Raw genomic sequence first — 14,692 nt, 5'->3', positions numbered from 1 at the left:
ACATGCTCTGACGTCAATGAAACTATGTCCACACCCCTTTTGGCCCTGAGCTGATGTTGCAATGTCCGAGGATTTTTGGGATACAAGATGTTTGCCTTTACTCACTATGCTATAGTTTATGTTAGTTTCATACGTGTTGTGTAATTAGTGTCACAACCTCGAATCTTAGTATCAGTTTTCATTTTGTAATATTCTGTGAAGATTCGCTGTCAGTGAGTAAACTATACTTATACCTTGTAACCACAATTTTTATTATATTTACTTTATTTAAGTAGTTACAACTTTCAATTTCGTAAACATTAACCAGTTTTTATATGAAATGTACACTTATGTTAAGTAAGTGTAACGTTTCAAAACAAACACACAAAAACACAGTGTAACAGTAAAATAGATTTTTTCTTCAAAAATAACTTACTAGAAAAATAGAGTTCGCCCCCCAAATCAATATTTTGAGATGATTTGATTTGTTTTGAATTTCGCACAAAACTATTCAAGAGCTATCTGCGCTCGTCGTTCCTAATTTATAAATAGAAGACCAGAACAAAGGTTGCTCCTTATCACTATCCACCACCAGCTCTTGGGCTACTCTTTTACCAATGAGTAGTGGAACTGACTGTCACATGGCAATGTCCTGACGGCTGAAAGGACGAGCATGTTTGTTGGGACCGGAATTCGAGTCGAGCGTCCTAACGACGTGGCAATATTGAGATGATGACATGAGCTAATAATAAAGACGGCTAAAAAGAAAGAATCGATTCTCAGAAAAATTGCAAAATAACTATTTTATAAAACGTTTACGATTGCGTACTTTTACGAATACAATGCAAGAAACAGGGTTTCAATGTCCGTAGCTGGCAAGAGCACATTGTGCAATTTTGTGCTAAACTAACGAGCAACAACAACAACATTCGCACAAATATTGTAAGATTTGTAAAACTTAACATAGCATGTTGTTCAGACGAGACGTACTATCGCCGTCGTCTTCCTATTCATATGCTCTCGTCAACGACTATATAAAGCTGAAGCGTGACTTTTTTCTTTTAGTTGAGGAACATGTTTAAATTTCACAACTACTAAAAAGCGAAATGCAAATTGTAAAATTATGTCACTTCTTATGGATTGTAGAATAACAGCGATACGATAGAGCAACTTAAACATCTGTCATGGTCAAATTGGTCAATCTTGAAACGGTTGGTTAAAATATGCCGTCACTGGATGGGAATTGATGAGAAAAGTAACCAAAAATTGATTTAAAAACACACAAACAAAGTTTCAATTAACATAATTCGAACGTAACTGATTTTGCTTGAAATATTGCTTAACCACTTAGGCCTAAAACATTGATTTCGATACAAATTCTCCGTCTGTTAAGAAAACAAATAAAAAGATTTCGTGTTGTTGTATTTTCCAAACTAATTCTGCTGTCTCGTATCGTTATAGCTCTTGCAAACCGTATGACATTATATTCGCTCGACAATACACCTTGAAATGATTTCTGGTTAAGGATTACATATGTTTGTTTGTTGTTAAGCACAAAATTACACAAGGTACTCTCTCCGCTGCTGGTATTGAACCATGATTTTAGCGTTATAAGCCCTCAGACTTATCCTTCAGCCACTGATTAGGTTTGTTTACAATTTCGCGCAAAGCTACACAAGGGCTATCTGCGCTAGCTGTCCCTAATTTAGTAATGTAAGACTAGAAGGAAGGCAGCTAGTCATCACCACCCATCGCCAACTCTTGGGCTACTCTTTAACCAACGAATAGCGAGCTTGACCGTCACATTATAACGCTCCCATGGCTGAAAGAACGGTAATGTTTGGTGGGTCGGGGATTCGAATTCGCCACCCTCAGATTTCGAGTCAAGCGCCGTAAGTATAAATAAGTACAGTCATTTTAAGGTAAACCTTAGTCCTCCGATCAATGTTGATATCTAACATTGTCATTCTAAAACTTTTTTTCGTTTTCGGACCAGTTCTGCAGGGGAAAAGACCCCCGTGGACCACCTACCGCACCCAAAAAAATCAAACGAATTGATGGAAGGAACTGCGCTGCACATCACTTGAAGGACCTTCGCAGCTCACAGTTTGAAAATCACTGCTCTTGAGAATCACACTTTGAGGACCACTTCTCTAACTTATGAATGTGAATCCACCATTTGATTAGGGGTATTTTTTCATATGCTTTAAAGCTTCTTAAATTAAATGAGTTAGCTCGGTATTTTTAGATTGTTGTGTTCGTGTGAAATAACTGAACGAACTAAATCAGAATATTTATTCATTTGTACAACCCTGGCTGCATAGCGGCATTAAATAAATCGGATGTGTAATAGTAACTGAATCACATTTTATTTGTTGTCCTCCATGCGATGGGCACAACATAGAAAAGTTCTATGCTTAATAACAAAGGGCCAAACAAAAGTTTGTTATATGTCAATACCTAGAAGCTTTTTGCTTAATAATACTCGGACTTTTCCGCAGGTTATATTATCCGTTTATTTCAGAATTTGTGCGCAAACTTACACAAAGGGTTATCTGTAAATAGTCTTCCTTAATGTATTACTAACAATGTAGTGATATGTATCTAGTATGACTACTCTTGTCAAATCGAATAGTAAAGTTTGTTAGTCACTCTTAAAACGTATCAATGGCATCAATGGGTAAAGTGAATTTTTGTGGCAACTGACTGCGAACCATGAACCCTCAGCTTCACTATCTGATCACGCTTCCCGCTGGGTCATACTGATCTATCAGATTTTTTTCTATATTGTAATTTAGGTAATAAAAGTAATTTTGAAATTATTATAAGTAATTTGTTTTAAAAAATAAAAACATGTGAAATTAAAGTGAAAAAAGTACCACATGTAAATCTTATAGGTCGCCACTAGTCCAACGAAAATGCCTATTATTATATTTCAAGTTCTCATGAAAATCCGTCTACAACAAATATACGGCACGGTGAAAAGCTTTACTGATTGGTGCATGATCGTAAACTTTCACGCATCTCACCCGATCGACCAATCCGAAATATTTTCACTGGGAAGCTTCTGCGGCAACGATAACAAATAAGAAAAGGTTTCCATAGCTGCAGAAGTTCACGCCTTCTGTACATTTCATTACATTAAAGACGAAATATGTTGTACGTACTCAAAACTATTACACTTTGTCCAGTAGGTGGCAAGTCCAATATAAATTTTTCGGTACGCAGTGTCTCTGTCAGTTTTAACACTGGTACCTTAAAGTATAGGACCTTTACATTCAACTAGAAACATGGTAAAACTGGCTGTGAGGCTCTGTATCTTGGCATTCATCTTCGTTCTACCCTCATCAACTTGTCGGTACATCAAGGTGAGCATTGTTTATTTTCAAAACAATAAAACGAGTAGCATTGTTTAAAAATATGAGAGGTATATGTCTTTCTGACATTCTATTTTTCTTTGCTTTTCTTTAAACGTTTATCCTAAAGGGTCAGTATAAAGTAATGGTCTGATCACTTTAAAACTGGTGACTTTTGGAATTGATTACACTTGACATCTGTTAGGTTTATGGTTACTTATAAGAAGTTAACAATGAACCATATTTCATACAGTTAGCTATAGCAGTGTATTATATTTTATAGGGTTAAGTAACAATGTGAATAGTGGTCCTGAATGAGATAGTATTGATGTCTGTATAGTGTTATAGATTTAATAATGAAGATCATCAGCATTCATGGAGTTAACAATAATTCTATATAAAATTAGATTTTTGTACTAGTGGTTCAGATTTTTTAATCTTATAACAATAAAAGATTAAAAATAAAATAACAATAAAAGATTAAAAATAAAATAACAATAAAAGCTCTGTATGGACAGAGCACATTGCATAAACAATAAAGATAACTGAATCAGATCTTGTTTAGTTAACAACAGGAATAGAGCTCAATTGAATTCGGTAAAGCTAGCAACAGACATGATGAGTTATTAGATTTCATAACTTAACAATAATAAATATATCATACCAGAGTTCATAATGCCAAACAACACGATTAATGTTGAATTGAATTTCGTAAAATCAATAATAGGGTCAACAATGAATTAGATTTTATACGTCTAACAATACAATCAACAACGAATTAAGACAATACATTTAACAATAAAGAATAAGGTCGAATCAGATTTCTTAAATACACAAATAAACACAACGTCCATTAAGGTTTTATAGAAATAATAAAGGAAAGAACAATGAATTAAATTCCTTTTGACCTACCGATACGGTTAATGCTATATCAAATATATTTTGCCAGGTTGATTGAAACCAAGTGCTGCTGTTCTATTTATCGAACACGATGTCACATCAAGTCGAGACTTACGCGTCACTTTTGAAACGTAAAGTAATGGGCAATTCAAAAGACGACGACAGCGCTTCGACCCTTAACAAGAGATAAAAAAAACAACTCACGTTAACGATAAACAAGCAGGGAGAAGTTGAACTTTAAAGATGTGTTACTGAGACATCTTAGACTCATTATAAACAAACTAATTTCTACTTCAAAACAAATTTTTTTCACAAGAGTTTACATTAAACTTAGACAAAAATCTAACACTAACTTGCTGCGTGTCGAATACCGCTTTCACGTAGAGTCGTAGACAAAGTACTTAATTAATTGTACACTCTGAAAACAATGATCTTATCCATATTATTGTATAAGCCCTCTACTGTAAAAAAAAAAAAAAATCAGCTGGTTGGTATTAAGGAATACTATGTACGTAAGTTAACTTATACAATTTAGATCGCTTTCTTTTTTGTTTTTTTTACACAGAAACAACTTGTTGTTGAACCCTAAACATGTTAATTTGATCCGTTGAAGTCGTGAAGTATCTGCGGACTTTAGGAAACACAAAAGATACAATCGAAAATATAATAAACAGCAAATATCAATATGTTTAATTACTAGTAAAGATCTATGTTGGTCGACAACCACGCACATTAAAAACGCAGTACATTTTTGTCATTTTACAAATCTCTTTTTTTATACAAGGCCCAGCATGGCCAGGTGGGTTAAGGCGTTCGACTCGTACTCTGAAGATCACGTGTTCGAATCCCCGTCGTACCAAACATGCTTGCCCTTTCAGCCGTGGGGGCGTTATAATGTGACGGTCAATCCCACTATTCGTTGGTGAAAGAGTAGCCCAAGAGTTGGCGGTGGGTGGTGATGACTAGCTGCCTTCCCTCTAGTCTTACACTGCTAAATTAGGGACGGATAGCGCAGATAGTTCTCGAGTAGCTTTGCGCGAAATTCAAAAAATAAACAAAACTTTTATACTAAATTTTCCAAATTATATTTCCGTGTTTTTGCTATTCTTAGCAAATCACATCGTTGTGAATGTTGTTATTTTAGACAGTATACAACATGCGTTTTACTAAAAAAAATGAACAAAACGAAAGTCCTGTGGAAATAAAGGTCGAAAATCGTTTACATTTGTCTTTAATGGCTGATTATGGTCATTGAACGTATTTCTATTTATTTGCTACGCTGTTATTGTTTCTTAGTGCAAAGCTTTGATCTGTTTACCACGGGGAATCAATACCGGATTTTTAACATTGTAAGTTTGTAAACATATCGCAGACCCACATTGGATCTGCTACCCTGTAAAAGGTATAATTAAACATGTTGGGATGTGAATGGCGTTGTGTTTAGCATTCTACAAATATTAACTCGATAGTTTACGCTCTTTTGCCTAAAATAATCGCTATGCACTTTGGGGCTATGGATGCGTTATCAGAGTAAAAGTCAAATCCCATTGTTCATTTAGACAAGAGTAACTACAGTGTGGGAACGATTACAGTCTACTAGCTCTCTTGCTTCAAGTCTATTAGCTCAAAATTAGGAACAGCCATCCGTGTACAGTCTTTCTGTAGCTTTTCGTGAAAATTAAAAAACAAAAACGCGAAAACTTAATTAATTATAACATAGACTTAAAAACGCTTACTGGAATAATATAATTTTAACACATTACATTTTTTTATCTGTTTTTATGTAGCCCAGTAATAAACTTCAGAGTTTACAATAGTCGGATATCCAATGTTTCATAGGGACTTTTGTCTTTCAGCTTCCAGGCCAATTGATGAGCTCTTGTATTGTATAAAAAGCGTTTTAGACAAAACCCTGAGAGAGACGAAATATAAATCTATTAAAAATGATATTTTCACACATCTTTGATTTTCAACCGCAATAAACAACTTAAAAGAATCTGTAAAAAATACAACATCTGTAATTAATCTGTTTTTCTTAGGTTTTAGTTTTTACTGATGAGAGATTGTAGTGAGTTTCGTTACAAGAAAATATAAAGAGTTATTCCATTCAGTGTGTATGAAGCACTTTTCGCCTGTGTTATCCATCGCTACTCTTATTTTAGTTTCTAATAGTGTTAGAAAGGTTTGAATGCCATTTGTAACGTAGGCCTACAACAATTTTCTATAGCGTACAAGTGTTTGTTTTTTAAAACGTTAAAGGAAGTTTAGTTTGACTTGGTTTGAATTTCATAATTTAGAAGTGATAGACTAGAGGAAAGACAACTAACTAGTCAACACCACACACTGTCAACTCTTGGGCTAGTTTTTATCATTGAATAGTGGCATTGAACGTCATATTTTAACGCCTCCATGGCTGAAAGGTCTAACATGCTTGAGTCGAACGCTCTAATTACTAGGCCGTTAAAGCAGTAAAAAAATCATTTGTAATTGTTACACAGAAAAAAAACACAGTTTTTTCCTTTTCATATGTATTAATTTGATTAAATTACTTTAAAAATGATTTAAGGAAACTACTGCATATTGGTTTCTTTCGCTCGGCTATGTGTATTATCAAAAAGGAAACTCGTTTTTTTTTCAGACCTCTAAACATCACTGTGAGTTATTTTCTTGTCTCTTTAAGACTAATTTGACTTAAACCAAACCCAAATGTTTGTTTTTATTTACTTATTTTTGCCATTAAAGCTCTTTACATAACATTATATTCATTCGTTTTCAGTTGGTTGTTGTTCCCTAAGTATCGAGCTACGCACTGAACTGTCTTTTATCTTCAATTTGTTTAACGATGAAATTTTCCCGATTTTAGTGTTTAAGTCCCTAAAGCTCTAAGCGTACCGCTGACCCACCGGGAGGGAGGGCTTTTAGTCGGTGGTTTAAAGTGATGTAATATTAAATGACAGAGGTCAGGATTGCCACAAACTCCCTTACCCACCATAATTCCACCATGTTTTGCTCACCATGTTTTTTTTCATCTAAGTTTCAATGAGAAAAATAGCCTGCACACGACGTGAGAGGTTAGCGCTCTCTCGTGACCCTGCAGGACTACACCATTGTTGATTTATTCTGCAAACTCTTCGCCCTCGTCCGAACTAAACACTATAATGTTTACCATCCAAATATAGGGGAGACTTTGTTTTTGTTTTAAGCTCACAATGCATAAACCTATACAATATATTATTTGCACTTTGTCCATTGTAGGAATCATATCCTCGATTTTAGCGTTTAAAGTACACATAATTACCTCGATCTGATCCACTAGCTTTGATATTTTGTTTTGTTCATTTATTTATTATTAAGCACGAGCGTTTCTTAAAGCAGGCCCGTCATCGCCAGGTAGTTAAGGCAGTCAACTCGTAATCTGAGTGTGGCAGATTCGAATCCCAATCACTCCAAACATGCTCGCCCTTTCAGCCCTGAGGGCGTTATAGTGTGACGGTCAATCCACTATTCGTTCATAAAAGAGTAGCCCAAGAGTTGGCGGTGGATGGTGATGACTAGCTGCCTTCCCCCTAATCTTACGCTGCTAAATTAGGTATGGCTAGCGCAAATAGCCCTCGTGTAGCTTTGCGCGAAATTCAAAAATAAACAATTGTTATAGCAAAGTCACATCACAGTATCTGTTGTGCCCATCGATGGGAATCGAAACTCTGATTTTTAGCCTTGTAAATCCATAGACTTACTGCTGTCTCAGCGTGGCGCTGTGAACACGAAGCTGCTTAAAGAGGTGTTTATACTCTGCCCATTGTAGCGATTGATTTGTTTTGGATATATCATATTTTTATGTACTGTCACGCATAACCTGCTCAAACATTTCATACCGTATTTAATCCCCTCTTTTGGCTTAGCAACAAGCTTAAAAACTTATAACGCTATAAATAGGGGTTCGATACTCACGATACACACAGCGTGTTCTTTAGACTTTTTACGCTTAAAAACAAAAAAAGAAGGAAAAATGATCCCGTACAAATCTAACTCAAAATGTATAAATTATTTAACTAGAAAAACAACAAGAAAATGTTATACGCGTAAATATATATATAATGTCTTTAGGATGTAATTTGCTGGAATAATCTCGTGCTTTATACTAGCATTAAAACGTTGACAAATTCCTTAGCCTCTTGGATACAATGACAGCACAATATCTGATGGTATGTATGAGCTGCCCAGTTGAATATTCCGGATATATTAGCTTTCTTTCCATATACCCTCATAGAAATGTAGTTCTTTTGGATACTCATATAATTCATCTCATGATATTTCCCCAAGGTTTGTAGTGGTCATGCTATATTTTGTTTAAACCATGTATTTTCAGCAGAATAACGTGCTTCCACAGAAGTTTTACGATACATTCAGTAGCCAGTCACTGCTTTACTTCTACAGCTATATATCGCTGTTTAACCATGATAACTTGAACCGAAAGGGATCAAATGTATTTCACTTCTGGGAGATTTATTTCTACCACCACCCCTTAGGGGGTGGTGTTGCCTCGTGGTTACGGAGTCGCGAATACGAATCCTGCTAACGCACTTTCTGCTTAAGAGCTGTTACTGTTGTTAACTGTACATTTCACTATTTGTTGGTAGAGGAATAGCCCAAGAGCTGGTGGTATCTGGTGCTAACTAGTTGGTTCTGGTCTGGCTGATCGGTATCGGACTTTAGATCTTTGTAGATTTGAGTGTGTCTGGTTTAGTCTAGACCTCTTTATCCTCCTTTACTGTGCGTTAGAAATATAATGAAAATGGTATTTAAAACTTCGAGTAAACATCCATAGAAGATCCATCACTTTGACATTGTTTGTACTTCCCTTATCAGGACCTATGTCTACGAACGCAGTGTCCATCACCACTTCGCTTCATTTGGTTGATGGGAAAACACTTCAAAAACAGTTTATTGGTAATTTTAACATTTTTTTAAGATTACCATATCAAGAGAGCATTTTACAAAACATAAAAACCTATTTAGTTACTTTCCTCTCTTGTCTACTACTGTTACTCTCGAATAAATTGGCTCGAAATTTAAAATACAAATACACCATTCTCATTGTTCCTGACTCTCTCACGTATAAGGCCTAAACACTGATGATGAGAAAAAAAAGAAAAATAGACTAGTGAATGTTGGGGAAGTTCTAATTTCTCACCCCTCCAAATACACTTAAATGCTGGATATTTGTGTTGTGAGCATTGTATGTGCATCATTAAATGCGAATAATTATATGTTAGTTTATGCATATGCCATAATTCTTTAATAATAGCGATGTAAAATGTTTGTTCAAGAAAAAAGCCACACTGGACTATCTGCTGTGTCTATAGCCTGGAATTGAAACCACGATTTTAACATTCTAAATCCATAATCTTAACTCTGTCCCTCTGGGATATGCATTCGGCTCATTAAATCAAACGGTTACATTGGTATATATTATATAATTACGTAGTTTCACCTGAGGTAAGACATAGTAGTATCAGAGTTGTGTATTATGCTTAGGACCAGGCGAGGCCAGGTGGCTATGGTGCTCGATTTGTAGTCTGGGAGTTCCGTGTTCGAATCGCCGTAACACCAAACATGCTCGTCCTTTTAGCCGAGGAAGCGTTATAATTTACAATCAATCCCACTATTCGTTGGTAAAAAAGTAGCCCAAGAGTTGGCGGTGGGTGATGGTGACTAGCTGCCTTCTCTATAGTCTTTCACTGCTAAATTAAGGACGGACAGCGCAGATAGCCCTCGTGTAGGTTTGGCGAAATTCAAAAATAAACAAACAGTTCAAAAATTAGTTTGTGGTATATAGGGAGGTATTGATTATTTCCATTCCCTGTTATTTATCAATTCAAAATTAGTTGGTGGTAGGTAGGGTGCTATTGGACTTTTTTGTCCACTTACTGAAGACGATGAATTTCGTTTTACAGCCGTAGATTTACGGTAACATTGAATTGAAATGTCGACGTTATGAAGTCTCATATCACTGTCTTAGCTTTAACTTAGCTTTGAACCCAAACCTTAGCTGAGTCACAGTGTTGACTTTAGGATACCTTTAAATCCAAACATTAAATATATTAATGTAAAAGATATAGAATATTTTTACTATTATTTTCTAGACAACAGCTTCGTTTGCCAGATTTTTGAGTAAATTACAGGTACACAACTTATCGGGAAAGGGTCTGTGGTTATGAAAAATACATTCGCCAATTGCAAACATGGAACAAAATGATTAATTTCCATTAACATTATAGTGGTTCAGTGTTAAGTCTTGAAAACAGACTTTTGATACATTGTATTAGTGTTATTATCATGAAATAGGTAATGTTAAGAAGTCTCCCGCTGATACAACGGTAAGTCTGCGTATTTACAACGCTATAATGAGGGGATCGATTCCCCTCGGTGAACTCAGCAGAAGGACCGGCATGGCCAGTTGGTTAAGGCACTCGACTCGTAATACAAGGGTCGCGGGTTCGAATCCCCGTTACACCAAAAATGCTCGCCCTTTTAGCCGTGGGGTGCATTATAACGTAACGGTCAGTCCCATTATTCGTTGCTAAAAGTGTAGCGCAAGAGTTAGCGGTGGGTGGTGATGACTAGCTGCCTTTCCACTAGTCTTACACTGCTACATTAGGGACGGCTAGTGCAGATAGCCCTAGAATAGCTTTTCGTCAAATTCAAAACAAACAAACAAAAAATCAGCGGTTCGATTCCCTCGGTGGACTCAGCAGATAGCTTGATGTGGCTTTGCTATAAGAAAGCACAGACACAAGAATGTTAAGAAAAGTAATGTGTAAATAAACATTAAGATAGAGGATAAAAATAAATAAATTATATAAAACACTGCTTTTAAAAACAAATTATAAACTATAGAAATAATATAAAACTCGGATAAAAATTAATATTTGTTTTCGTAACACTTCTACATTTCTTTCTTTTTGAATTTCGCTAAAAGCTACACGAGGGCTATCTGCGCTAGCTATCCCTAATTTAGCAGTGTAACACTACAGGGAAGGCTGCTAGTCATCACTACCTACCGCCAACTGTTGGGCTACTATTTTTACCAATGAATAGTGAGATTGACCGTTAATTTATAACGCCCCCACGGCTGCAGGGGTGAGCATGTTTGGTATGACGAAGATGGATTCGAACCTCAGACTACGAGTCAAGTACCCTAACCACCTAGCTTTGTCAGGCCAAACACTTTCATGAAGAATCTCACATACATTCACATATATTAATTTGCACATGTAAGTATAGCTAACCGCCTGAGCAGAATAAATGCAACAATGTAATCACATCATGCCAGACAACGGGTAAGAGCAGTGATCTATATGACTTTCGGAGGGGTGTTGATGACTAGCTGCCTTCCCTCTAGTCTTACACTGCTAAATTATGGACGGATAGCGCAGATAGCTCTCGTGTAGCTTTGCGTGAAAGTAAAAAACAACAACAACAAAGAAGCAAAACTCTTAATGTAAGTATTAGACTCAAAACTCTTAATGTAAGTATTAGACTCAAAACTCTTAATGTAAGTATTAGACTCAAAACTCTTAATGTAAGTATTAAACTCAAAACTCTTAATGTAAGTAGTAAACTCATTTTCATCTTATTTTATCTAAAAAACATTAAATATTAACGTTTTGGAAATTTCTGGAAGCTATCACATGTTGTTTGTTTGCTGTTTTTATTAGTAGTGTTGTGATCCATCTCCAATGTTATCATATTTGTTGTCCAAGTTTTTATCTTTGTATTGGCCTTTAATTCCTTTAACTGTATACATTATGCCATGTTTGTTTTTGAACCAATAATTTCCATTGTCCTACTTTAGCGAAGTCCTGACCACATGTCGATCTGCAGTCGAACCACCCCTTGTGGCTGGGGAGTGTACACTTACTACAGTCGGGCTGTGCAGTATTACATGAGAACGCCGTAAGTATTATCAGAGTCATCTTTTTAATTGTTTACAACCAAGACCTCAGTAAGTGTCAATGGTCGAACTTAACAGTTTATGAAAGCATGACATTCCGTAATTTATAAAAATAAAAAAGTGCATCGGGTTGCGCCATCTATTAACAGAAAAATATCATTAAAATAAATTTTTCGAAGCATATTAATAGGAACTTTTTGAAAATACTTACAGTGTATGTTGCTCATCTCATTATAACAACAGTAAACAAAATTTAAATCACAGTTATCCTAAACAACACCACTTCTGCCACATCATTCTGACAGTCAACTAAAGTTGTGTCGCAAAGGACATTAGCGCTAACATTTCGAAATATATATTTCATTTTACGGGGAGGGTAATGTATTTTATACGCACATCTTTAGCATACTAATTAACATTCACAATAAAGAATTTTGCTGATGCTCAGGCATCCATATAGATGGCGCTAATGACTAAAGATATAGAAGATATATTATCCATAATAAACCGAGCAAATCAGTAAAGTCTTCGAATTAACTACCAAATTTAAAACTATAAAATACATATATAATAATATTAATAAGCTACATTATTATAATAAATTCGTGGTTTAATAAAAATCAATATTTCACTAATAGTTTTAAATAAATATTACAAAATGAATAGAACATTTATTTTCGTTCATGTTCCTTTGACACTACAGTTGTATCACTTATATACGTAATACTTTAAGAAAAGAATAATAATATCAAAAGACGTTGATTCTTCCTCCAAAGAGTTATTATGGTAATGATATGAAAATGGCAACACACTAGATATGCTTATTTTAAAACATACCACGGAACAACAACAACGCAGGATCTCTCGATGTTATGTGGTAGTTAAAAACTAGCACAACAGAAAAGCTAATTTGTTTTCTAGTGTTACCCAAAAATTAATTTCGAAATAAATGAAAAAATAAATTGTTTAAACTCACACATGAGAAAAAAAGAAAAATAATCCGAAAACCAGTTCTTAAAACCGATATAAACATTCTGACATCTAGCTTTTTAGAGCAGATTTTTGTGACCTTGTACTGGAAATATTTTATACTTGTTTGTTATAAATAAAAGATGTTGCAAATAGTTTAGTCTTACAAAAAAAAACGTCTTGCTTCAAAGACCCAAACTCTTATATTTTTAATAGGAACAAGGCAGTAATTATATATTATTAATGAGTCTGTATTTAAATGCATGCACAACATTTGGACATTTCACCATCTCAATGCAAGTTCTACATTGGGCCATAATATTTAGACAGGATTTTTGTCATTAGTTTTGTCACCATTGGTTAACAGTCAAATATATAATTGGCTCATGAGAGTGCTTCCCTGGCTCAGAAATCAAACAAACCCAAATCTTCTCTATTCCGATAAGACAATAATGAATGTAAAATACTCAGCAAAGAAATATATTCTACTACTTTATTTTCCCCTAATGGTTCAGCATGAAATCTGAAGCTCATAATGATATAAAGGTGGAACGAATAGCCCATTTTGTAGCTTTGTGCCTAGTAACAAACAAATAAATGTACAATATTTTCAGGTATTATAAAATTTTAATTACTAAAAAAGACACACATATGTTTTGAAGTTCACTTCGTGTTAAAGGTAAATAAATAAGGCTGATATTCGGTCCCGTTTTACAAAGTGTTTTAGTGATTAAATAAACTTTTATCTGAAAAAAGTATAAACCTATCAAAGATTACTGAATAAAAATAGATTATTAACTGTTTTCTTAACTTCTTTAAAATATATTATGGGTAATGTATTTTTTCCTGGTATTTTCCAACAGATGCCAATGTCCCAATGGAACAAGATGTGTAAGAACAAATGATGAATTACTTATCTACTCATACGTCTACCATTGTCGATCTTTCTTGGAACAGGCTGAACACGTATGGCCAGACTACCAGTAATAGGCTTAACCATTAAACCTAATCCTCTGGAAGGAATTTACCCTATGAAAATTGTGTGATCCCTCACTGTATTTAGTTCATAATTATGACCTTTAATCTTTATTGCATATCCATGTATATAAGGGGTCTATTTCTGGTTGTATATTTTGTGACTTACATTTTCATTTATGGGTGTCATTATTTGTATTTCTTAGTTTGTGTAAAGCTATATCAATGTACTAATATACTGGTATTCATTCAATAAATTCAAGAGATATGAAAAATGCTAATGCGTTTCTTATTAGGTGCCTGCATGTTTCAGCAACTAGGCTGTTAGCACTAAATTTAATAATATAGTTATTTTTCGGTAAAAAATAGAACATGAGTATAAGGTATAAAAATCTCACAAGATTATTTTTGAAAATGTTATATATAGAAGCGTGAAGCGCTTGTTGTTTTTCCATTAACTTTTGAAATAGTGACATGAGATAGTATACTAAAAGTACTGCTTCCCTCTAGTGTTACACTGCTAAATTAAGAACGGCTAGCGCAGATAGCCCTCGTG

At 34.8% G+C, this 14,692-nt stretch overlaps 1 protein-coding gene and 1 long non-coding RNA gene across 3 annotated transcripts in view; one reads left to right on the top strand and one right to left on the bottom strand.

Annotated features, from left to right (window-relative positions):
- The window catches only part of LOC143230550 (uncharacterized), a 57,225-nt gene extending 44,526 nt beyond the window's left edge, over positions 1 to 12,699 (bottom strand). The window contains exons 1-4 of one of the 2 annotated variants that reach the window (XR_013016506.1): positions 12,404 to 12,699; positions 5,999 to 6,147; positions 4,248 to 4,410; positions 278 to 737 (exon numbers count right to left, since the gene is read on the bottom strand). This is a non-coding gene — a long non-coding RNA (uncharacterized LOC143230550). Of the gene's footprint in view, positions 1 to 277; positions 738 to 4,247; positions 4,411 to 5,998; positions 6,148 to 12,403 lie in introns of those variants that run through there. The other variant, XR_013016505.1, reaches the window with a different exon arrangement.
- Positions 3,140 to 14,417, top strand: LOC143230549 (uncharacterized). Its single transcript, XM_076464302.1, has 3 exons — positions 3,140 to 3,347; positions 12,094 to 12,194; positions 14,025 to 14,417. Exons 1-3 carry the CDS (start codon positions 3,270 to 3,272, stop codon positions 14,146 to 14,148), a joined length of 303 nt encoding a protein of 100 aa, XP_076320417.1. The 5' UTR covers positions 3,140 to 3,269; the 3' UTR covers positions 14,149 to 14,417.
- The last annotated feature ends 275 nt before the right edge of the window (positions 14,418 to 14,692 follow it).

The sequence above is a fragment of the Tachypleus tridentatus genome, chromosome 10 (assembly GCF_004210375.1).
Source record: "Tachypleus tridentatus isolate NWPU-2018 chromosome 10, ASM421037v1, whole genome shotgun sequence".
In the NCBI taxonomy this organism is placed as follows: domain Eukaryota; kingdom Metazoa; phylum Arthropoda; class Merostomata; order Xiphosura; family Limulidae; genus Tachypleus; species Tachypleus tridentatus.
Note: the sequence above shows the minus strand (reverse complement) of the source record. Positions and strands in the feature narration are given on the sequence as shown.

Coding starts and splice junctions, on each gene's coding strand:
- LOC143230549 (XM_076464302.1), top strand. CDS start 3,270: ATGGTAAAACTGGCTGTGAGGCTCTGTATCTTGGCATTCATCTTCGTT. Junction 3,348..12,093: donor CAACTTGTCGGTACATCAAG/GTGAGCATTGTT, acceptor GTCCTACTTTAG/CGAAGTCCTGACCACATGTC. Junction 12,195..14,024: donor CAGTATTACATGAGAACGCC/GTAAGTATTATC, acceptor ATTTTCCAACAG/ATGCCAATGTCCCAATGGAA.